Source organism: Saccopteryx leptura, chromosome 8 (assembly GCF_036850995.1).
Source record: "Saccopteryx leptura isolate mSacLep1 chromosome 8, mSacLep1_pri_phased_curated, whole genome shotgun sequence".
Lineage (NCBI taxonomy): Eukaryota > Metazoa > Chordata > Mammalia > Chiroptera > Emballonuridae > Saccopteryx > Saccopteryx leptura.
Genome location: NC_089510.1, coordinates 70,629,701 through 70,652,621, shown reverse-complemented (window position 1 = coordinate 70,652,621; position 22,921 = coordinate 70,629,701). Strand labels below are relative to the sequence as shown.

The 22,921-nt window shown below is 46.0% G+C and overlaps 1 protein-coding gene and 1 pseudogene across 1 annotated transcript in view; both read right to left on the bottom strand.

Moving 5' to 3' along the window:
• Positions 1-376: 376 nt before the first annotated feature.
• Positions 377-22,921, bottom strand: part of LAMP3 (lysosomal associated membrane protein 3) — a 28,512-nt gene continuing 5,967 nt past the window's right edge. Inside the window, exons 2-6 of the mRNA XM_066347286.1 lie at positions 19,042-19,796; positions 18,034-18,162; positions 5,783-5,840; positions 2,345-2,515; positions 377-608 (exon numbers count right to left, since the gene is read on the bottom strand). Coding sequence (XP_066203383.1) covers positions 469-608; positions 2,345-2,515; positions 5,783-5,840; positions 18,034-18,162; positions 19,042-19,796 — 1,253 coding nt within the window. The 3' untranslated portion in view covers positions 377-468. The remainder of the gene's footprint in view (positions 609-2,344; positions 2,516-5,782; positions 5,841-18,033; positions 18,163-19,041; positions 19,797-22,921) is intronic.
• Positions 20,708-20,785, bottom strand: LOC136380185 (small nucleolar RNA U3; annotated as a pseudogene).

Below are 22,921 nucleotides of genomic sequence, written 5' to 3'. Positions count from 1 at the left end.
GTTTAAAATCACTTTAGAATGTATTTCGAAGGATTGGGTTCTGTTTTTCTGTTATATGTATAAAAAATATTGGATATTGAGATTCTTAACAATGTATAAGAAAAATTAGTTCAGTTTGAAAATGTCTTTCCCACGATTCTGCCGTTGGGTGTTTGCTTTGGGGGCCTCCTCACAAGCACCCTCCTGTTGTCCCTGTCTCTTGTTCTAACGCTCACAGCCAGCCCCGTACGATGGGCTGTGGAGGACAGAATTCAAGCTCACGTGGCAGGCCTCCTCACACTAACAGGAGAAAGTGGGAGGGCTACCTTTCAGCCAGCCTTGGGATGGCCTTGGGGTGAAAGCTGGGTTTCCTAATCAGATTGGGAGGCAGGACAGGAAATTAGAAAAGTTGATCCCTTCACTTCAGGCTGAATATGAAGACAGAATTCCCAAGGCCTTAACCTTGCACATTCTGCAGAAGCTGGGGCTTTACATCCGTTCATATCCTCTACTGGGCCTCTTTCTGGCCACCAGACATGCTGTTAGCAAAATGACAAGCAGTCCTGCGATACTCAGGCACACAGCCACAGGGATTTCTCTCCTGTTTTTGTCACTGAAGCATTCATCCGCTGTAATTGAAGTCAGAGTAACAGGTGTTACAGGCTGGCCACAATGTTGGGAATTGCCCCTGCCCGCCTGCCTCCACCTTGCAGAAGGAAACCGAGGGAAAAACGGAGCTGCTGCACCTCCCAACTGCAGCCTCAGACATGCCTGATGGGCGCAGACCAGGAGGGAGAGAGTCAGCGCAATGAGGTGGAACGCGTGGTGCTGTGGCAGCTTAAGGGGTGTATGGAATTATAGATACCCAGGCCTCTCACTCAAGAAATTATGGTTCAGTGGGTCGGAGATGGAGCCAGGTCATTCTGATCCAACTTTGAGGAAACATTAGTTTGGTCTAAAGGTCAGGAGCAGAATTGTGTTTTGACATCAAGCTAGGGTAAGCCATTGAGCCATGGTTCCCAACTCTGGAAACAGAGACCTGCACCAAACCACATGGCCAGAGTTTCTATTCAAACTCTGTGCTTCTAAAGGGGACTATGGGACAGCCTGGGGCTCCTGACACCAAGAAACCTTTTGCCAGAGTTTTAGGGAGGAGGAGTTGAGAAGGTGGGAGTCAGGAGCCTACTGTTTGGGATGACCATTATCTTTGACAAGACTGAGCATTTACAGTTGAGTTATTATGAGAGGGATGTTTTAGAAAGAAAAGTTCAATTTCTGGACATATGTAGAAATTCTTGTGACACTATTTTCCTTGCAGGGAAAAAGGGGTTTTCTCAGAAAGTTTTCCGGGTCTGCCTCTGGCCTTCCTTCTAGGACCTATTTCCCTCTGTGATGGTTAAAACCCAAAGCAGAACTAAGACTAACTTTCAGGAAACAGTTTGTAATTTGGGGAGAGGGAGTCCAACAGAATGCGTTTCTATCTTGAATTATGGCATTCTTTTCTCTTTTCCCTCTGTAAGTGGGAAAGAATCTATTGAATTTTAGACATCACTAATACTCAGGATCTTTAAAGTGTTCTCCAAATCTACCTGAGTTTACTAGAACTCAACAGCTATAAGAGGAAAGGTTGCAGATGGTGTTTTCTGACTTTTTGATTGTGTGTATGTGTGTTTGTGTGTGTGTTTAAATGATTCCGAATATATATTTTTGTAAGACAAGGAGAGTGTTTTCTGCTGTGGGAGTGCAGCAGACGTGAGTGGGTTAAGGTGTCTGGTTTTGAGGTTGGTGTTGACTCAGAGAGAAATGATAGGAGGGTTGGCCAGGGAAATTTGGGCTTAAGAGCTTTGTAGAATTATATTGTTCTAGGAAGCTCATGTGATTCTTGTTCCTTTGACAGGTTCAGACAAAAAACAAACCTTGAAACTGGCCCTGGCTGGTTGGCTCAGTGGTAGAGCATTGGCCTGGCATGTGGAAGTCCCAGGTTTGATTCCCAGTCAGGAAACACAGGAGAAGCAACATCTGCTTCTCCACCTCTGTCCCTCTCACTTCTCTCTCTCTCTCCTCCTCCCACACCCATTGCTCGAATGGTTCGTGCAAGTTGGTCCCAGGCACTGAGAATGGCACTATGGCCTTGCCTCAGGCACTAAAATAGCTTGGTTGCCAAGCAACGGAGTAACGGGCCCAGAGGGAAAGAGCATCAACCCCTAGTAGGCTTGCCAGGTGGGTCCCCATAGGGACACATGTGGGAGTCTGTCTCTCTGCCTCCCTGCCTCTCACATAATTAAAAAACAAAACAAAAAAAATCTTGAAACTACCCATGGATCTCTAAAGTTTATGTCTGTGACATGATGAACCCTTAACTTACCATTTCCAAAGTGGTCATCTTCGAAATCAAAGGCTTGAAGTTGGACATTCATTGTTTTCAGTTGAAGGTGGGCTGACAGCTGGATGCTCTGTTCACTCACACACTTGAAGGAATGCCCAATCACAGTCTCAAACATCATCACAGCACTTTTCTTTCCTTGGTAAATTTTTTCTGAAAACACAAAGGTAAGTGTAGACATATAAGAATCTTGGCAATAGAATCAACCAATGATTGCATAAATAAGTGGAACAACAAATCGATGTTTCTCTCTTTCTCACTCTACTTGCTCTCTAAAATCAACACATAAAAAATTACAAAAAAAAAAAAAAAGAATCTTGGCATATCTCTATTGAGTTTCAGCTGCTGCTTGGTGGTCCTCGTGAAGTTAAATAGCCTTCCCTGGCTTGACCTGTGGTGGTGCAGTGGATAAAGTGTCGACCTATTCAATAGAATGCTGGGGTCGCCGGTTCGAAACCTGCATTTGTCTGGTCAAGGCACATATGGGAGTTGATGCTTCCTGCTCCTCCTCCCTTTCTCTCTCTCTCTCTCTCCTCTCTAAAATGAATAATATGTATATATATATATATATATATATATATATATGGCCTTCCCTTACATGTGACTTTTGGGAGTCCTGCCTTCTCTTCATGAAATATCACCTCTTGCTTTTGGGGGACTTTTTTCTGGTGCTCTGTTTGGAGTTACTGTAGACTCTTGCTTTTATAAATGCAAATATCTTACACGATGTACTAAATTATCTGTGTACACCACTGAATCATGTTATATCCCAGGGTAATCTACTATTACCACCCTTACTAACATTACAATGGTCATTATCGTTGTAATTACAACTAATTATTCTTACTACTACCTGCACCACCACCTGCATGAGAATTGTCATTACTGTGATGTCATACTGTGTACAGCTCCTGCTGCTACTGCTGAACCTTGGTTATTGGAACCTGGAGTTGTTGTATCTTCTCCATTAGCCTCTAAATTAGTTTCTGGCCTTACTTTCCATTCTTCTGCCTCTTGAGACATTACTACCTTATTCCTGGCTAAAATTTGGTCCATGCCTAGTGATAACATTAGCTAATTTATGTTAGCATTCACAACATTCATCCCCAGTCTATGAGTATATTTGTCTGAGTTAATGACTATGGAATTCGTTGACTATAACATCTACTTACATTTTACCAACAATCATTGACAGTGTCCTTTTGAACAGTATCAATACAATATAGCTAATATTTAAAATAGACATATCTCTACCTTTTCATTTCTTGGCATGGTTTTAGATATAAGTTCCTTAATAAGTCTAAGCCAATCAAAAGATAGAATTTTGAAAAAGAAAAAACAGACATGAAAAATCTCAGTGCAGTGCCTGGCACAGAGGAAATGATTAATAATAAGTTGTTATCTAAATCTGAGCTTTTCAGTCTGACCAGGTGGTGGTGGTGCAGTGGATAGAACATTGGCTTGGGATGCTGAGGACCCAGGTTCAAAACCCCAAGGTCTCCAGCTTGAGTGAGTGTTCATCTGGCTTGAGCACGGGCTCACCAGGTTTAACATGGGTCGCCGACTTGAGCATGAGATCATAGACATGACCTCATTCATAGTCGCTGGCTTGAGCCTAAGGTTACTGGCTTGAGCAAGGGGTCACTGGCTTGGGTGGATCCCCTGGTCAAGGCACATATGAGAAAGCAATCAATGAACAACTAAAGTGCCACAGTAAAGAACTAATGCTTCTCATCTCTCTCCCTTCCTGTCTGTCTGTCCCTATCTGTCTGTCTGTCTCTCTCTTGCTAAAAAAAAAGAAGCTGAGCTTTCCAGAGAGACATTTGAGACCTCTGGGACCCCCCCCCCCCAATTTGATTGGGAGCTTTACTTTTCTAGAAGCAAACATTCTAGAAGTTCTCCAAACTTGCCCCAATATGGGCAACTGTCTATACAGCAACCAAACTGAAACTTTAGAAATAAATCTGGCCTGTTGGTGGCACAGTGGATAGAGAGTGTCAACGAGGAATGCTGAAGTCCCAGGTTTGAAACTCCAAGGTCACTGCTTGAGCACAGGCTCACCAGCTTGAGCATTGGATCATTGACATAATCCCATGGTTGCTATCTTGAGTCCGAGGTCACTGGCTTGAACAAGAGGTCACTGGCTTGGCTGGAGCCTCGTTCCCCCCCACTCAAGACATGTATGAGAAGCAATTAAGGAACAACTAAAAATCGCAGGCACTGGCTAGTTGGCTCAGTGGATAGAATGTTGGCCTGGATATGGATGTCCCAGGTTCAATTCCTGGTCAGGGCACAGGAGAAAAGACTACCTGTTTCTCTCCCCCTCACTTTCCACCTCCTTCCCCCGTTCCCCTCTCACAGCCAGTGGCTTGATTGGAGCATCAGCTTCAGGCACTGAGGATAGCTCAGTTGATTTGAGCATTGGCCCCAGACAGTGGTTGCCATGTGGATCCTGGTTGGGGCACATGTGGGAGTCTGTCTCTCTATCTCCTCTCCTCTCACTTAAAAAAGAAAAAGTGCTGCAACTATGAGTTGATGCTTCTCATCTCTCTTTTCTTGTCTCTCTTTTAAAAAAAAATGCAAATCTGATTTATCAGTTTTCTACACCAAACCTTCCAATGGCATCCTTTTACACTTTAGAATAAATTCCAAAGTCTTCACCTTGCCTTGCCCAGAGGCCCTAGATGCTCTGGCCTAGCTGTCCCTCAGACCTCTTCTGCTGCTTTGCTCACTGGCCCCTGCTGGTCCCTGAACACACCAGCAAGTTCACTTATAGGGCCTGTGCATCTGTTCCTGCCACCTGTCATTCCCCAGGCTCAGAAGTCCCCATATCTCTCTGCTCAAACCTCACCTCTTCAGAGAGGCCTTCCTTCCCTGCGTGCTTCCCTAAGGCCTTACCTAAAGTAACTATCCAACATGCTCGTGTGTTGCTCAAAGAATTTACCACGGCTTAACTGTGTGTTATAATTTAATGTGTCTGTTTATGGTCCTCTCCTTTTTCTAGACTGTAAGTTCCTAGAGAGCAGAGACTCTCTGTTTAGATAATAATGGATTTCCCAGTGTATTCCAGGGTTTGATACCTAGCAGGCACTAACTACATTTTTACAGAACGAGTGCTTGATTCCAAGAATATAGAATAAACTGTACCATCAACAAGTCTGTCCAAAGTCACTACGCTCTTTACTGTTGCTGATAATGACTTCTGACGTGATGTGTCCAATCTCCTTCCTTCACGAGCAGATAAGAAACTGATATTCACAAAGATGTACTAAGTTCTGCCCCCAAATTCTATATGCTGTGGGCTACTCTCTCAGCCTGTTTTTCAAAAGCAGCATCAAAGATTCGAGAATTCAATGGAACGAGAAATGAGCTAACCAGGCAGTGTCCTTGCTGGTAGAACAGCCTTCTCTAGCTTCTTACCTGGATTTGAGACAGTCAGATAGGCTCCCACTTCATTGATATAATATGAATTTTCATCCTGTAAAACATCAGCATATTAGTCTTTGGGTAATCTCTGCTTTTATGTTCTGGCCTACAAACTATGCTTAGTCAGGATTCCAGCTATTAAATCCTTGATATGGTATGGAGCCACAATTGTGTTTATTTTTTGTTTATTTTTTTTAATAATCAACTCCCATATATGCCTTGACCAGGCAAGCCCAGGGTTTCGAACCAGCGACCTCAGTGTTCCAGATCGACGCTTTATCCCACTGTGCCACCACAGGTCAGGCCATAATTGTGTTTAAAATTAAAAAAAAAGTAAATATACTACATGATATGTAAATAATAAGTAATAGCTTTCCCTTGGCCCCAAATTTCTCTACTACATACTTGCTGTTAGAGCCTAAAATTAAAATTCTACCAATACAATTCAAGTTCTTTCAGTTGGGCCAAGTTTCCCCCTATAAAATGTAAATACATCCTGAAGGTGGAGGGTTGGAGGAATATACACTAAGCTTTTGTAACTAACATCTCATGGTAGGGATTCAAACGGAGACTCCTCATCTGTGAGGCTACCATGAGTGGGCTTTATGGGTCTATAAACCCCCTGGAAAAATAGTGCATGCAAAATTTTGCCTGCATTTTCATGGATAGAGTATCAAATACTTTAAACAGATTAATGAGTTCATGTTTTCCAGATGTTTACATGGGTGATTCTGGGAAGAAATGGTTTACCCTGAGATCACTGGGCGTTCTCTGCAAGAGGACCCCCATGGCTGTGCTCAGAAATATCAAGCAGTGCTCCACTTTCACCCAGAGATCGTCCTTTGGAAAGCAAACAAACAAACAAACAAACAAACTGCAAAGCAGCCCTATAACCTCTGGGGAGATTGAGGGTATAAAACATTAAAGGGAACTGAACTGAGATATGAAAAGGTAAGTTAGGTGTTAGGTGAAATACTTTTTATTTTTTAAAGTAGTTTTTATTTTTTATGTTTATGATTCTGGCCTACAAACTATGCTTAGTCAGGATTCCTGCTATTAAATCCTTGATATGAGGGTTTGGGGTATGTTGGTAAGGAGCCATAATTGTGTTTATTTTTTGTTTATTTTTTTAATAATTTTTTAAAAGACTTTATTCAATTTTTCAGAGAGGAGAGAGAGAGAGAGGAGGAGCAGGAAGTGTTGTTATTCTGAAACACTCTTTAGGAAACTACCCACAAGCAGAGGTACAGAAAGTGGCAGAGCAACCAGAATCTCAAATTGAATTACTTTTAGAAGTTTCAAATCTAGGAATTAAGCAAATTTAACAATAATAATCTTGACCATATTTAGCCCATATATTATTTGTGGATAAAATAATTCCTTTTGCAATATAAGAATTTCAGAAATACAACTGTTTTAGGAGGGTCACTGCTATTGATCTCAACACCTGTTAATTCATTGAACTCACCTACCACATGCTGACTTCTTACCTTGGGCCAGGGACTGCAGCAGGCACTTACTATGCCATGCCTTAGTTAATCCTCACAACATCTATGAGAGGAAATGAAGGTTCAGTGGCTTGCCTAAGATCATAGCCCTTATAGGTGGTAGAAAGATATGACTACAAGCTGCCTGACTCCAACATCTCTTACATTTACTCTAGACCAGGCATTGCTCTAAATCTGGGGAGAAGAATAAGACCTGGCTCCTTCCTTCGAGGTGACAGTTTCAGGTCTCAGAGGCTAGTTGGGCCTTGGCCTGTTGGCTCGGTGGATAAAGTGTCAGCCTGGCATGTGGACATCCCTGGTCCACATCGCCTGGTCAAGGCACACATGAGAAGCAACTATCTGCTTTTCTTCCCTCCCACTCTCCCTTCTCTCTCTCTTCCCCTCTTGCAGCCAGTGGCTCGATTGGTTCAAGCATCAACCCCGGGCCCTGAGGATAGCTCAGTTGATTTGAGTATTGGCCCCAGATGGGGTGTGCCAGGTGGATCCCGATTGGGGCGCATGTGGGAGTCTGTCTATCTCCCCTCTCCTCTCACTTAAAAAAAAAAAGGCTAGTTGAACAATGTGCTTAGACCATCCAGTTCCTTCTTGGGTTGCACTCACATACTGTTTATTCAGATTTTTACTGGGTTTCCTTTCAGCACAAGAGACACCAGTACATACTTCAGTGCCCAAAGTCACTCTTACAAGACCCCTGATCCATCCTGACAGCAGAGAGGAGCCACTGAAAGGTTCCACCAGGACAGTGATGTGAGCAGGAGTTTGTTTTTGGAGATTGCTTGGGCTGCAGGATGAGAGCGATGAGGCCAGCTCTGAGCCCCAGAGAATCCTCCTGGGGTCTCCCCTTTCCCGGGGCCCCTCCCTGATCTATCCTCACACACTGAAGGGAGGCTTTTATTTCTAGAAAGGTTCCACAGTTTACTAAGTGTAATCTTTCACTTACATTGCCTCCTTTGATCCTTGGAACAACCCCCCAAGACAAAATAAACACTGCTAGCCTGTATTACAGCTGAGAACAAAGAGGCTCAGAGACATTAAGCATCTACCTCTGGTTCCCATTGCTTATAGGTCAAAGCAAGATCTTGCCTACAGGTTCCTGCCCTGCGTTTTCCTCCATTGGAATGTGGGTCTAGACAAAAGTTCATTGTGCAAGAACTTTCACATGCCCTGAAATGCAGCTGCCTATATATACACTACTCACAAAAATTAGGGGATATTTTTATTGCTTCCTATTCATTTTGAAATATCCCCTAATTTCAGTGAGAAGTAAACAGTACATATATACACCCTTGTATTGGAAGCAAGACCAGCTACATAATTTGTGGGGCCTACCACAGGATGAAAATGTGGACTCTCCTGTTCACAAATCATTTGAGAATGTCAAAAGGTGACAGCAGAGCACTAAAGCAAGCACCGGTCCTTCTGACCGCACGGGTCCCGTGCGCAGGACGCCAGACCTGATAGGAAGGGCTGCCCCTTCGGCACTCTCAGGCTTGGCCACAGTGAGGCCTCCTGGAGCACGTGACAGAATGCTCCCACTCACTGTGCGCTCATCTTCATGAGGCAACGGAACCGGATCTGGAGCTTGGAGCCAGGTTTCCTTTCATATTCACTGAGTCACAAGTAACCAGACATCGACTGGGACTGAGCTGATGTCTGTTTGTATGATAAAGAACAAGCATTTGTGCCTGACCTGTGGTGGCGCAGTGGATAAAGCATCGACCTGGAAATGCTGAGATCGCTGGTTCGAAACCCTGGGCTTGCCTGGTCAAGGCACATATGGGAGTTGATGCTCCCAGCTCCTCCCGCCTGTCTCTCTCTCCTCTCTGTCTCTCTCTGTCTCTCTCTGTCTCTCCTCTCTAAAAATGAATAAATAAATAAATAAATAAATAAAAGCACAAGCATTTGCTAGGTGAACTCGTGAACAAAAGGGGAAGAGGATGTTTAGTTTTCTTGAGATTTCATATTTTATATAAGGGTGGGGCAAAAGTCAGTTTATAGCTGTTTGTATGGAAAATAATACAATACATAATAATAAAAGGATAAATTGTGTTTCACATACTCGCAACTGTAAACCAACTTTTGCTCCACCCAGAAGTTTATGCTGAAGGTATCAAATGAGTCTTATCTAGACAGTTGTACCCGCTTTTTCTGTAGAGTTATAGTAATGTTACAGGGGGCTCTTTTTTTGTGTGTGAAAGAGATAGAGAGAGATAGAGGGACAGACAGACAGACAAGAAGGGAGAGAGTTGAGAAGCATCAATTTTTCATTGCGGCACCTTAGCTGTTCATTGATTGCTTTCTCATATGTGCCTTGACGGGGGTTGGGGGGGAGGCTACAGCAGACCGAGTGACCCCTTGCTCAAGCCAGCGACCTTGGGCTCAAGCTGCTGAGCCTTGCTCAAACCAGATGAGCCTGCGCTCAAGCTGGCGACCTTGAGGTTTCAAACCTGGGTCCTCTGCATCCCAGTCCGAAGCTCTATCCACTGCACCACCACCTGGTCAGATTTCCAGGAGGTTCTTAAAGGATATAAAATTTTCTCTTAAGCTAGAGCAAAGCATTTTTTATACTTGGAAATTAAGAATTTGGTATAATTTAAGTGGTAATAGAACTGAAGTTTCTTCTATGGGAGGAGCTGGCGAACTTTTTTTTTCCTGTAAAGAGCCAGATGGTGAATATTTTAGGCTCTGTGGTTCTCGCAGCAACCTCTCCACTGCCTTGTAGCACTGAAGCAGCCATAGACGACACCTACACAAACAAGGGTGGTCATGCTCCAGAAAACTCTATTTATGGACCCTTGAATTTGAATTGCATATGATTTTCACGTGTCACATAATATTCTTCTTATTTTTCCTCCAATCATTTAAAAATGTAAAAGTCATTCTTAGTTGGTAGATCATACAACTTTTAGTGGTGGGCTGGATTTGATCTGGGGGCCATAGTCTGTGGACTCCTGGTCCTCACCATCAATGAAGAACAAGGTTGCTAAAGAAGTTTGTTGGTTATGAAATGTAATAGAGAGAACGGCTTACCTCCTATTTGGGAGAATAAAGTATTGTAAAGAATTTTTTTAATACTGTTTCAAAAATATCTCTTTGTTCCCTTGCAGCCTAGTTTAAGTTGTCAAATCTTTGTGAACATCCTCCAAATTTAATTTCTTTACTTCTAAGTAGAAGAACAGGGATCATAATAACAGGACTTACCTCTTAGGTTGATGTGAGGGTTAAATGAAGGACTCCATGTAAAAAAAATTGCAGAGTCTTTACTCAAATTTACCTGGCATTGTTAACAATGGTAATAATAAATTAGGTTGCCCCTTTCCAGTAAACCTCTCTCATTGAGGTCAAATGGCATTTTAAACATCAATTTCTGCCTGACCTGTGGTGGCGCAGTGGATAAAGCGTCGACCTGGAAATGCTGAGGTCACCAGTTCGAAACCCTGGGCTTGCCTGGTCAAGGCACATATGGGAGTTGATGCTTCCTGCTCCTCCCTCTCCCTTCTCTCTCTCTGTCTCTCTCTCCTCTCTCTCCCTGTCTCTCTCTTCTCTCTAAAAATAAATAAATAAAATTAAAAAAATAATAATAAACTAAAAAAAAAGTCAATTTCCTAGACCTCAGATCTACCATAAGTAGAAAGAGAACAAGCAAGTGAGCGCAGCTTAAATAGCTCTATTGGTTAGAGAAGCCTCAGCCTCAGCTCGGGGGATAGCATCAGGTAGAGACAGAGGAGGGGTGGGGAGCTTCAAGGTTTCAGACTTAACCCAAAGCCAAGGGAAATTACATGCCACCTATTATCAGTTTATACTGTCTGCTTTTTCTTTGATTCCTACAACCACAGGGTCATTCTCTGCCAGTTGATTTTCTTTTATTTGGAGTTTGGTTTAAAATATGACAAACATCTACTGTGCCAGATTCTTGAAGACAAAATGAAAACCCTTTGTGTACCCATCAACATTGATAAAAGGGGATCAAGAACCCCTAATAGTCAAATACATCACTTACAGCATCCCCACCTGAATAGACCATTAGCACAAGTCCCACCTCACTGTTCAACCAATGGGATGCTGACACAGTGGCTCCTCCCCACCAGTATGGAAAGAGAGCTCTGAAATATCTTATCGAAGAGATGCAAACTCCTCAAGGAACCTAAATCTCCTCCCTAGCAAAGGACAGGGACCAGAGCAAACAGGGTCTAGAGAAGCCAGCCAATCAAGCCTGCTCAGGAAGGCAGCATGCCAATGACCACAGACCCAGGGTCCTCCCTTCTACTTCCACAAAATGTGTTGTAGGAGTTTCATAGTCACAGAGGTTCAGGATGTGAATTTTGTCTTCAACATCAGCCATTTCTTTGTTGCTCAGCATTGCTGGGATTATATCGGGAAACCTTTGCTCTGGGCATAATGAAAGGAAGCCAGTGAGGCTGTTTCTCTACAGCTGCTGATCCACTTTTTGGCACCTTGGCCTAGTTCTCTGTGAAATTTAGATTCTCTCCTTCAGTGATTTACTTGTTCATCAAACATTTGCTATATGCTATGTACCCAGCCAGGGCTGGGCACTAGAGAGAGAAATGTGAATAAGTCATAGACCTGCCTTCAAGATGGCAGAACGTGTGACGAGGGCACTACTGGGGGTGAGGGAACAACAAGTATGGCTCAGGGAACCAAGAGAAGAAAGTCTCCCAGTTTTACCTGGGATGGAGGTGGGGCAGGGAGACTTCATAGGGTGAAGATAATTGAGCTATCTTGAAGGCTGAATGCAAAAGTGCACTGAGGGAAAGCAAAGGGAAAACAGGCCATAAAATGGCACCATATACTTGGGAATTTCTAAATAGAGCCCTCTGCAGGTGTTAACAATGAACACTGACAGCAGTTCCCAGGAGTCTACGAGCTGAGAGGACACCGCAGGCCCCGGAAGGGCTCTAGGAAACAGGAGGTGGGTGAGCAGCAGGTTTCCAGACCTCAGCGGCCAGGTCCCTGCGCAGCCCCGTGCCCTTCCCACTGGGTGGCTGATTTCCTCACATCCTGGAGCTGCCCTGCCAACCACGTGGATGAGAACGGGACAGGGTTGAGCACAGAGAGGTGAACTCTACACAGTTATTGAAAGGTATTTTTAAAACAATGTGGGCAGGAAGAAAGATGGCGGGAGGAGGGTGGTGCATTTACCTTGCACCCGAAGGATCTGGACAACTCGCAGCATGTCATTTTAATCAAAGTAGACACTGTCATGGGAAGGTTTTCAGCTCTTTAAAATATGAAACTGAGGGAGATGAGAAATAAAACACACCTCTCCTAACCCCATGATGGGGAGAAACCACGCAGAGTACTTTCACATATGCTAGCCCCGTTTACCCTCACAGTAGCCAACAACAGGTATTGCTTGGCCCCATCACATAAGAGAGGACAGAGGCTCAGAGAGAGATCTAGCAACTTGTCCGTGGTCACATAAAAATGATACGGACAATTTAAGTTGAACAACAATATCAAGTGACAGTTTAAGAAGCAGATTTTTGCCCTGGCCAGTTGGCTCAGTGGTAGAGCATTGGCCTGGCATGCAGGAGTCCTGGGTTCAATTCCCAGCCAGGGCACACAGGAGAAGCGCCCATCTGCTTCTCCACCCCTCCCCCTCTCCTTTCTCTCTGTCTCTCTCTTCCCCTCCCACAGCCAAGGTTCCATTGGAGCAAAGATGGCCCGGGCGCTGAGGATGGCTCCATGGCCTCTGCCTCAGGTGCTAGAATGGCTCTGGTCGCAACAGAGCAACGGCCCAGATGGGCAGAGCATCACCCCCTGGTGGGCATGCTGGGTGGATCCCGGTCAGGCGCATGTGGGAGTCTGTCTGACTGCCTCCCTGTTTCCAACTTCAGAAAGAAAAAAAAAGCAGATTTTTCTGTTTCTGTCACTATATTTCAATTTTAAAAATTTACAAATTATTGTCCATGACTTGGAACCTGGAAGTATAGCCTATATTTCTTTTCTCTTCCCCCATAATGTCTAGCTCAATACTGAGGACCAACTAGATGCTCAGTAAATTCTTATTGTTAAATTGATTGATATATCAGTCTTGCTAATCAGTATCCATTTATCATTCTACAATTTGATTTCTTTATAACATCTATTACACTATAACTATTAGGTACTCCTGTTTTCCAAGGCTTTCTTTCCCTCTAGAGTGCTGGTTATCAACCAGGGGTGATTTTGCCTTTGTGAGGACACGTGCTGATGTTTGGAGACGTGTCGGGTCGCCTCAACTGGGGTTGGCATCTAGTAGGTGGAGGCAGGGATGCGGTTCAACATCCCACTAGGCATGGGACAGCCCCACCACAAACACTTCTCTGACCCGAAATGGCACTACTGCATCTATTGAGAAACACTGGCATGGAACGTAGCAATATTGGAAAAGTGGCTGACTAAATTGTGGAGCCCATTTCTCTTGTGAAAGAATCGAGACCGCTTTCCTACTTAAATGCACTCCACACAGCCCACCTGTTAGGGCAGAAGCCACCATGCCGGGTCCACAGGCCAGATCTAGCCCACAGCTATGTATTCTTTGGCCAGAAGAATGTTCAATTTTTTTTTAAAAATGTGTTGTCAACACTTAAAAATCAAGTGCTTTTATTAAAAAAAAAAAAAAAAAAAAAAGATCTGAATTTTTGCTTTGCCTTGAACAAACAGTCAGGGCAACACTGGTCTGCCATTATCACCTGACAGAGGTGACGTGTAAAATATTTAACAACCAGCACAGTAGGGCAGTGCCCTCCATACAAGACAGTGACAAGTCTCTGGGCTGGATGCCAGCCCACCGCTGGCACCAGCAGCCTCAGCTGTGGCTGGCTGCCCCTCGGGTCAGGGTGGGCACTCTCGGGCCTTCCTCTGTCTCTTCACTACAGCAGCCCTATAAGTTGCCATTTAACATCTCATACTTACTCTAATCTTTTGCTTATGCAGATTTAATGGAAAAATGAAATCTTCCTTCATATTAGTCTTCATCAGAAGTGGGAGAATATTTTTACTACAAGATGTGGAAGAAGACAGAAGACCTAGGGTTCTAGGTACAAATGACGACTCCTGCAGGAAAGCTGAGAGTACTTGGCTGTGTATGTCCTTGCCACTGATACCTATTATTCTATTTAAAAACCTTGGTTAACTGAACTAATTAAAAATATATTGTTATTTTAAAAAGTGAGACAATAAAAAAATTACCACATGCTTCCAGGAAAAAGAAATGTTTACTATACTAACACAGTAATCAAATTCTATGCTGGCCCTGGCCGGTTGGCTCAGTGGTAGAGCATTGGCCTGGCGTGCAGGAGTCCCGGGTTTGATTCCCGGCCAGGGCACACAGGAGAAGTGCCCATCTGCTTCTCCACCCCTCCCCCTCTCCTTCCTCTCTGTCTCTCTCTTCCCCTCCTGCAGCCAAGGCTCCATTGGAGCAAAAGATGGCCCGGGCGCTGAGGATGGCTCCTTGGCCTCCGCCCCAGGCGCTAGAGTGGCTCTGGTCGCGACAGAGCGACGCCCCGGAGGGGCAGAGCATCGCCCCCTGGTGGGCAGAGCTTCGCTCCTGGTGGGCGTGCCGGGTGGATCCCGGTCGGGCGCATGCGGGAGTCTGTCTGACTGCCTCCCCGTTTCCAGCTTCAGAAAAAAAAAAAAATTCTATGCTGAGCCTCTGTAATCTTTGAGTCTGTGGTCACCTTTGGGGCTTAAACAAGTTCCCTTGTTAAGCGCAGATTCTTCAGAAGGACCAGGCTGGTGTGTGGCAGAGCTGAGGCCGCTGCTGCCCAGGGGACTGGTGATGGGGAGGAGGTGAGTTTAGTCGGTAGGTCAAAGCCACTATCACAGCACTTGGCATTATGGATTGAGTGGCTGATGCTGTTCCTTTCCGAAGGCAGGTGGAGGCAGGGCGGCCCGACAGGTCCTTGTAGCTTCACCTGGGCACTCGCTCCGGGCCCACAGCCCTGGAGGCACAGAGGGCTCTCGCTCCGGGCCCACAGCCCTGGAGGCACAGAGGGCACTCGCTTCGGGCCCACAGCCCTGGAGGCACAGAGGGCACTCGCTCCGGGCCCACACCCCTGGAGGCACAGAGGGCTCTCGCTCCGGGCCCACACCCCTGGAGGCACAGAGGGCTCTCGCTCCGGGCCCACACCCCTGGAGGCACAGAGGGCTCTCGCCCCGGGCCCACAGCCCTGGAGGCACAGAGGGCTCTCGCCCCGGGCCCACAGCCCTGGAGGCACAGAGGGCACTCGCTCCGGGCCCACAGCCCTGGAGGCACAGAGGGCACTCGCTCCGGGCCCACACCCCTTCGGGCCCACACCCCTGGAGGCACAGAGGGCACTCGCTTCGGGCCCACAGCCCTGGAGGCACAGAGGACCCCAGAAAGTCGGGAGTTCAGCACTCGTGTGGAGTCTGATCAAATAGAAACCTGCCTGAAGGGATTGGAAACGCAGAGGGGGGGGCCTCAGGAGACAGGAAAGTAGCACAAAGAGAGGTGGAGGGTGCCAAGAAAACTCTTGCTGGCAGTTCTGCCTAAGCCTGGCATCAGTGGCCTTGGTGTGCCACAGACAAATGCTGGAGTGTTCGATGTCCTCCCTCCGCAGCCGCTCATGTGAGCAGTGGTCAGGTGGGATCTAGTCCTGAACTACAGCATTCACACTCATGCTTGATCTTCTGCCGTCTTGCTGAAGTGACTTTCTAATAATTCTTGACACCTCTATAGTTTCAGTTGTCCAGGGATAGAGCACTTATTCTGTCCTGAATGTTCTTCTGGTAAGAGGGAGTATCTTGGCCCTGGCCGGTTGGCTCAGTGGTAGAGCGTTGGCCTGGCGTGCGGGGGACCTGGGTTCGATTCCCGGCCAGGGCACACAGGAGAAGTGCCCATCTGCTTCTCCACCCCTCCCCCTCTCCTTCCTCTCTGTCTCTCTCTTCCCCTCCTGCAGCCGCAGCCGAGGCTCCATTGGAGCGGGGATGGCCCGGGCGCTGGGGATGGCTCCTTGGCCTCTGCCCCAGGCGCTAGAGTGGCTCTGGTCGCGGCAGAGCGACGCCCCGGAGGGGCAGAGTATCGCCCCCTGGTGGGCAGAGCGTGGCCCCTGGTGGGCGTGCCGGGTGGATCCCGGTCGGGCGCATGCGGGAGTCTGTCTGACTGTCTCTCCCCGTTTACAGCTTCAGAAAAAAAAAAAAAAAAAGAGGGAGTATCTTTCCCATTTGGTGCTAAAAGGAAACCACTGACTTCTTAAGTGCATCTGAGGAGAAAGTTATGCACCAGGAGGATAAAGATTTTGAGACCAAGCTAAAAACAACAACAGCCCCACGTTATGGAACATTGTACTAGAACTAGATGGTTTACACATACTGTTTCTTTTTCTTCTTTTTTAAGTGAGAGGAGGGGAGATAGAGAGACAGACTCCCACATATGCCCCGACCAGATCCACCCAACAACCCCCATCTGGAGCCAAAGCTTGAATCAAGTGAGCTATCCTCAGCACCCGGGCCCAATGCTCAGACCACTCGAGCTACTGGCTACAAGAGCAGAGAGAGAGAGAGAGAGAGAGAGAAGGGGGAAGAGGAAGAGGGAGAAGAGGTAGAGGGAGGGGAAGACAAGCAGATGGTCGCTTCTCCTGTGTGCCCTGACTGGGAATCGAACCTGGGACATCCGCATGCCAGGCCAACACTCTATCCACTGAGCAAACTGGCTAGGGCCACATATACCATCTCTAGTCCCCCCAAGGGTCCTATTAGGGAGGTGTAATTATTTCCATTTTATAGATGAGAACACAGGCCCCAGCAGCCTGACGTCACACAGCTGGTAAGTATTATGGCTGAGAGTTAATCTTGGTTTTTCTGACCCAAAGTCTATGCTCATTCCTATACAAGCTCTGCTCATCAAGACCCCTATAACTTCAGGGCTCACGTCAGGTAAGAAGGAGGCTCTCACAGAGTTCCAGCTCCAGGGCCCTCTCGCACCTCCTCCCTAGCTCTTACTCGGTTTATTTTCAAGGTACTTTGGAGCACAAGTGAGATGACCAACACTGTCCCCCAAGACATGCCCATTTCAGTCACTGCAATCAGAGTTCCTGGTTACTGCACATCTACTTCTCCCATATCAAGCAATGGTCTTTGTAGAGGTGATCTCTAATTCCCGTCCCCCATTTTTCAAATGACAAAATAAAGCTCAGACAGGTTAAGTTGCCTGCCTGATGTCACAGGAGAACAAGCGACAGAATCAAACTTGTAGCTGAGACTCAGATCTCATGCCCAGGCCCTTTCCGTTGACTCTGTTGTTTACGCCTTCCCGGGATGTGGTCTGGAAAACCCAGGGCCTGGTTAGTCCCTGACTTTTGCCTTCTGTGTTTGGAAAGACCCATTCAGTCATTTGGTTTTGGTCTTAGAATAATCTCATTTCTCTGGTGCCCACTGGAATTCCTCTGGGTCTGTTCATCTCTACAACTTCCTCCTTTGGGTGGTTCGCAAAGGGCACCTATGGTCGGGTTCTACAAGGCCAAGTCTCCCTTAAGAGGCATCGAAGGCCTCTGAGCTGCACAGAGGAGGCTGAAGGGGGTGAAGGCAAACATAAGGTGTCGACACTTTCCTCCACTCCATCTCTATGCCCCTCGCTCTTATCAGAGAACATGTCAAAAGGCTCTGAGACCTATTTCCTCTGAACTTGAAGTGTGGGATTGCACCACTGGGCCCCAGGGTGACGGGAAGGGAAAGCGACATTGAAGCCAGTCAGAGTGAGGGCTCAGGGCTCACCTTGGTGAATGTGAGATTCACGAGTCCGCCCTGGAAATTCAGGAGCAGGTTGGAAGTTCGGGGGCCACAATCCCCAGAGGCTTGGGTGGCATTGGGGTCGATGTTGAAGTATCTCTGAGGTGAAAAAACCTAAACCAAATAAAAGAGAGCAGCTTAGTGAGACACAGAAGAAAACTCTCGCTAGGGAGCCAGAAGCACAGACAAGTAAGTGAGCCTGAAACTCAAGGCTAATGGGTCTTCACTTAAGAATTTCAAAGTCCCTGGATGACACCTCACATTTCCAAACCATTATGTTCAAGAGTTTTTTTTTTAAAGATAGTTTTCCCACAGAGAGGAGATCCTTGATTGCTCACTCATGGCAGGGATATTCCTGATAACCTGTGTGGAACTGAATTTTTGTTGTTACACACATTGAAACGTCCTGCAGGAAAGGTTTGCTGTGTTACGTACTACGTACTTCTGTTTCAAATGTGGATGTTTTATTTAAAATAGTAAGAACTGTGCAAAAAAAAGAAAATACGGTTTTTATGGTGATTCCTTTAGTAAATCAAATAATCTCAGCCTCACCCCAGCTCCTCCAATCTCCTTGTTAATACGGATTTTCCATACTAGGGTCGCAGCTGGCTGGAACCATGGAGACCACCTAATCCAAACTTCTCATCTCACAGGAAAGTTGTGGAGGTTTGGGAGTTATCAGGCAGGGCAGGGCCGAGCTGTGATCAACACGGAACACACCCCAATGTTCTGCCCGGCTTGACTAAAAGTGAGGGGCGTGTGTATTTAAATTTGTGGTGTGTGCCTTCCTCTCTTCAAGCAGTCAATGTCGTTTCAATTTTTATACATATTCTAAAACAAATTCACCTTTTAATAGAGCATCGTGGAGAAAGAGGTGCTCACAGCTATTTATTTCATTAAAAGACAAAGATGCAGAGGAACGCTCATCCTTGGCAAGGCAAATGCCACTCAAACTGTTTGAGGGTAATGTGACAGTCCCACGCCCCAACTTACTGACTCCGTGTCTTGAACTGCCAGCTCTATCCCCATCTCCGCTTTGATACAGAGCCTGCTTCCATTGAGAACGTGATAAACTCCAGTCTTGGCTGACGATGGCTGCGGTGCAAGGGTGGGCCCCACAGCCGACGTGGCAGGGGAGGCCGTCTGGGTGGCGTTGTGTGCCGCTGCGGTTGTTCCTGGGGCGTGGGTGGGTCGAGTGGGCTCCTGACTGGTTGTGCTGATGGTGTCTGATGAGATGGACAGAGTTGTTGAAAGGGTCGTCTGGGAACTGGGTTGGGTGGTCTTTCCCGTTGTGTGGCTGTCAGTCAAGGGGCTGGTTCCAGTTGTGTGGGCTGGAGGGGTGACGGTGGGTGGCAGTGAACTGGGAGCTACACTGGAGCTGACTGTAGCCTCAGTGAGTGGAGCAGCTGTGTGTGAGTTGTTGGGTGTGGCCAGGGTTGTGAGCAGAGTGTGAGTTACAAGGCTAGTAGACGGAGTGCTGTTTGTGCTTATCAGGGAGGCTGTTGTTAGAGTTTCTATGGTTGTGTGTGTGCTTGGGGTCTCAGAACTGGAGGTTGTGGCAGCTGTTTGAGATGTGATGTGACCACCTGTTGATCTTGCTGCTGTAGTTTGGGGAGGCACTTGGTTAGTTGGTTGCAGGAGAGAAGGTTTTGCTATGGCCTGCGTTGTTGCTCCTCTCATGGGCTGAGAAGAGGCTGTGATTTCTGGACACTCTGTTGCTCTTACTTGACTGCCGTAATGTGAAATCACTGCAAATCAGGAAACAAAAGTGTTACACACCAGCCAACAGCTCCCAAAGCCCCTCCTCTACTCATTATAAATTAACATGTTTATTCCCAGATTCGGGAGAAATTTATAATGATACAACAACTGACTGAAGATCAGCCAAGATTTACCACAAGGCCACAACTGGAATGTTTTGGTTGTGCCCATGCATTTGAAGGATTGGGATCAGACTGCGTCCAGCCCCTTTGTCTAGATGGGATGTTATACTAACACACCAAGTGATCAAGCTCCGCGGGATATCTAAGTGTTCACTGCCTCTTCATTCCCCATCTTCAGATGTGAGTCCAGGCCGTTCAGGAGAAGAGGCTATTCCTGGGTTGAGTGCAGCTCTGATGGCCTGATGGAGCCGGGGCAGCATGAGTAATGGCAATAGAGAGGTACAGAGCTGTCCAGTTTGCACAAAATCATATAACCCTGGGTTCAAAGGGGTCTTACAGACCACCCTAATCCAAACCCTAATTTGATGTGTGAATTGGACCTATGAGTATTTGCCATGTGTTCATCTACTCTACACTTAATTACCTCTATTGACAGACTCAGTACCCTCTCATTTTTTAAATATCACCACTAGTTTTTCTATATATAGACCACTTTCTGTCATTTCCTTATTTAACCTCTTAAGTGGCCCATCCTTTGTCAAGTAAGAAAGAAAATAAAGCCATAATTGCTCTGATACACCTGGTGGGCTATCCTTCATGTTTTAGTTTATACACAGCTGGGCAAAAATAGGTCAAATTACCAGCTACCATTACCTAAAAGATAATCATAAGTAAGGATATGAAATAATAATAAGAACAAATAATACAATAATTTATAAGTAATGGCACAAGAATTGTGTCATGTACTCATAACTGTAAACCCACCTTTGCCAACCCCTGCAGGTCAGCTCCGCAGAGCCCCCCTGCCTCCTTATGTAACAAACTATAGAAATGATCCCTGAAAGTATAGTCTTCCTGCCTCCTTATGTAAACTAGCTCCCGTCCCACAGTTCTCCGCCACAGTCATAGTTATTGTCTTCACTGCACCAATCACAACTTGTAATTATATAAGGGGACGGAATACTAATATTTAATGATATCCTAGCCACACAGTGTGTCCCAGCAGAATATCGGCTCTGATTCAATGTTTACGAATTGATTTATTTGGTGATTGCACATCTCTCTCACTAGACTAAAAGCAATCTTGAGGTGGAAACTGCATATGTTTTTTTCACCACCAGTGCCTGTGCATAGAAAGTTTTCACTGGCTATGGATTGGATGAACAAATAACTGAATGGGTAAATGAGGATGGTAGGATTGTAGGCCTCTAGGATTACTGTAAGGCTAAAAAGAGTTTGGTTTAAGTGAAAGGCTTCATGGACCATTAAGCAGTGTGTATTATAGTTACAGGTTCTTTCTTGGGCCGCCCCTTAGGGGCAGAAGACCTCTGGCTCTTTTTCAACCAACATTTGTCTTCTTCTAGGCACTTAGTAAGCCAGAAAAGGAGACAAGGTGCAGATGATGTTCTTTGGGAGTTTATGATCAGAGAGAGAGCTCAGGAACAGTGAGAGAGAGCTTTGTCTCTTGGGGCCGTGATTTCATTGTATTACCCACGGTATTAACACTGATTGGAGCCGTAGTTGCCCGGTGCTGGGCAGTGACTGGGAAAGGGCAAAGGAAACCTTCCTATGATGATGTTTATAGAATCCTCAAATTCATATCTAATCAAAATCACCCCTAAATTCCCTTACTCTCTCTCTCTTTTATTCAGTAAGTTTCAAGTGCTTACTTTTCTCATATAATAAAAAATTCCAAGTTACGGACACTTACTATATGGCAGGCTTCAGGTCAAGGGTCCTCTTTCAACAACTCCTCTCAAAAACCCTCCGTTTTGTATTATCTTTATCCCAATATTCCAGATGAGGAAACAAAGGTTTAGAAACTTCTGTCAACTTAATCATAATCACACAACTAGTAAATTTTGGAGCTGAGACTCAAATCCCTGTCAAAACAAAGCCTGCCTTTGGATTCGGGGGTGGTGGAGGTGTTTGTTCCCGGGAAGAATGCTGAGAGAAGAGACGAAGGCAGAGGAGAGCAGAACAGGAGGGTGTCCCTCCAGTGAGCCCAGCACCAGACCCTCATCAGGGAGGCCCTTGGTGAGGCTTTCAAAGGCTCGCGTGCTGAAATAGTGATTATTTTCCAGAAAAGTTCTAACTTTAGTCCAGTAATAACACTTATGAATAATTTCTGCACAGCTGGCTTGCAAAATGGGAAAGACAAAAACATCAGTTCAAATGCCTTGAATAACCTTTCAAAAAGATGTTATTAATGGACATTAAGTTATTTGAGACTACTATTAAAGAGCTTTTTTTGCATCTAAATGTTCATTTGGACAACTGAAATGTCTGATACTCAAAAGTTGTGGATTTTATAGGCTGTAGGAAAATTTATGCCCACATTGTGGAGTGGAGCAAGATTTTTCCTTTCAAGATTGTTATGAAGATTGACAGTTGTTGAAGATTTATTTTCACAATTCATTTGGGAAAAACCTGAGTTGCTGTTTCCCCAGTCAAGAACCCAACAGGGCCCTGGCCAGTTGGCTCAGTGGTAGAGCGTCGGCCTGGCGTGCAGGAGTCCCGGTTCCATTCCCAACCAGGGCACTCAGGAGAAGCGCCCATCTGATTCTCCACTCTTCCCCCTCTCCTCTTCCTCTCTGTCTCTCTCTTCCCCTCCTGCAGCCAGGGCTCCATTGGAGCAGGGTTTGCCTGGGTGCTGGGGATGTCTCTGTGGCCTCTGCCTCAGGCGCTAGAATGGCTCTGATTGTGGCAGAACGATGCCCCAAGATTGGCAGGGCATCGCCCCCTACTGGGCATGCTGGGTGGATCCCGGTCAGGCGCATGCGGGAGTCTGTCTGACTGCCTCCCCGTTTCCAGCTTCAGAGAAATGCAAAAAAAAAAAAAGACCCCAACAGGAACCCCGTTAAGTTCATACTAGTACTATGGAGAAAGAGAATTCACTCCCAAATGTGGTTTTCAGGACTATCTTGTAGTAAAAAGCAAAGATTGCTACAGAGAACTCTGGGAGACTGAAAACCTTTCCTTCTCTTGGG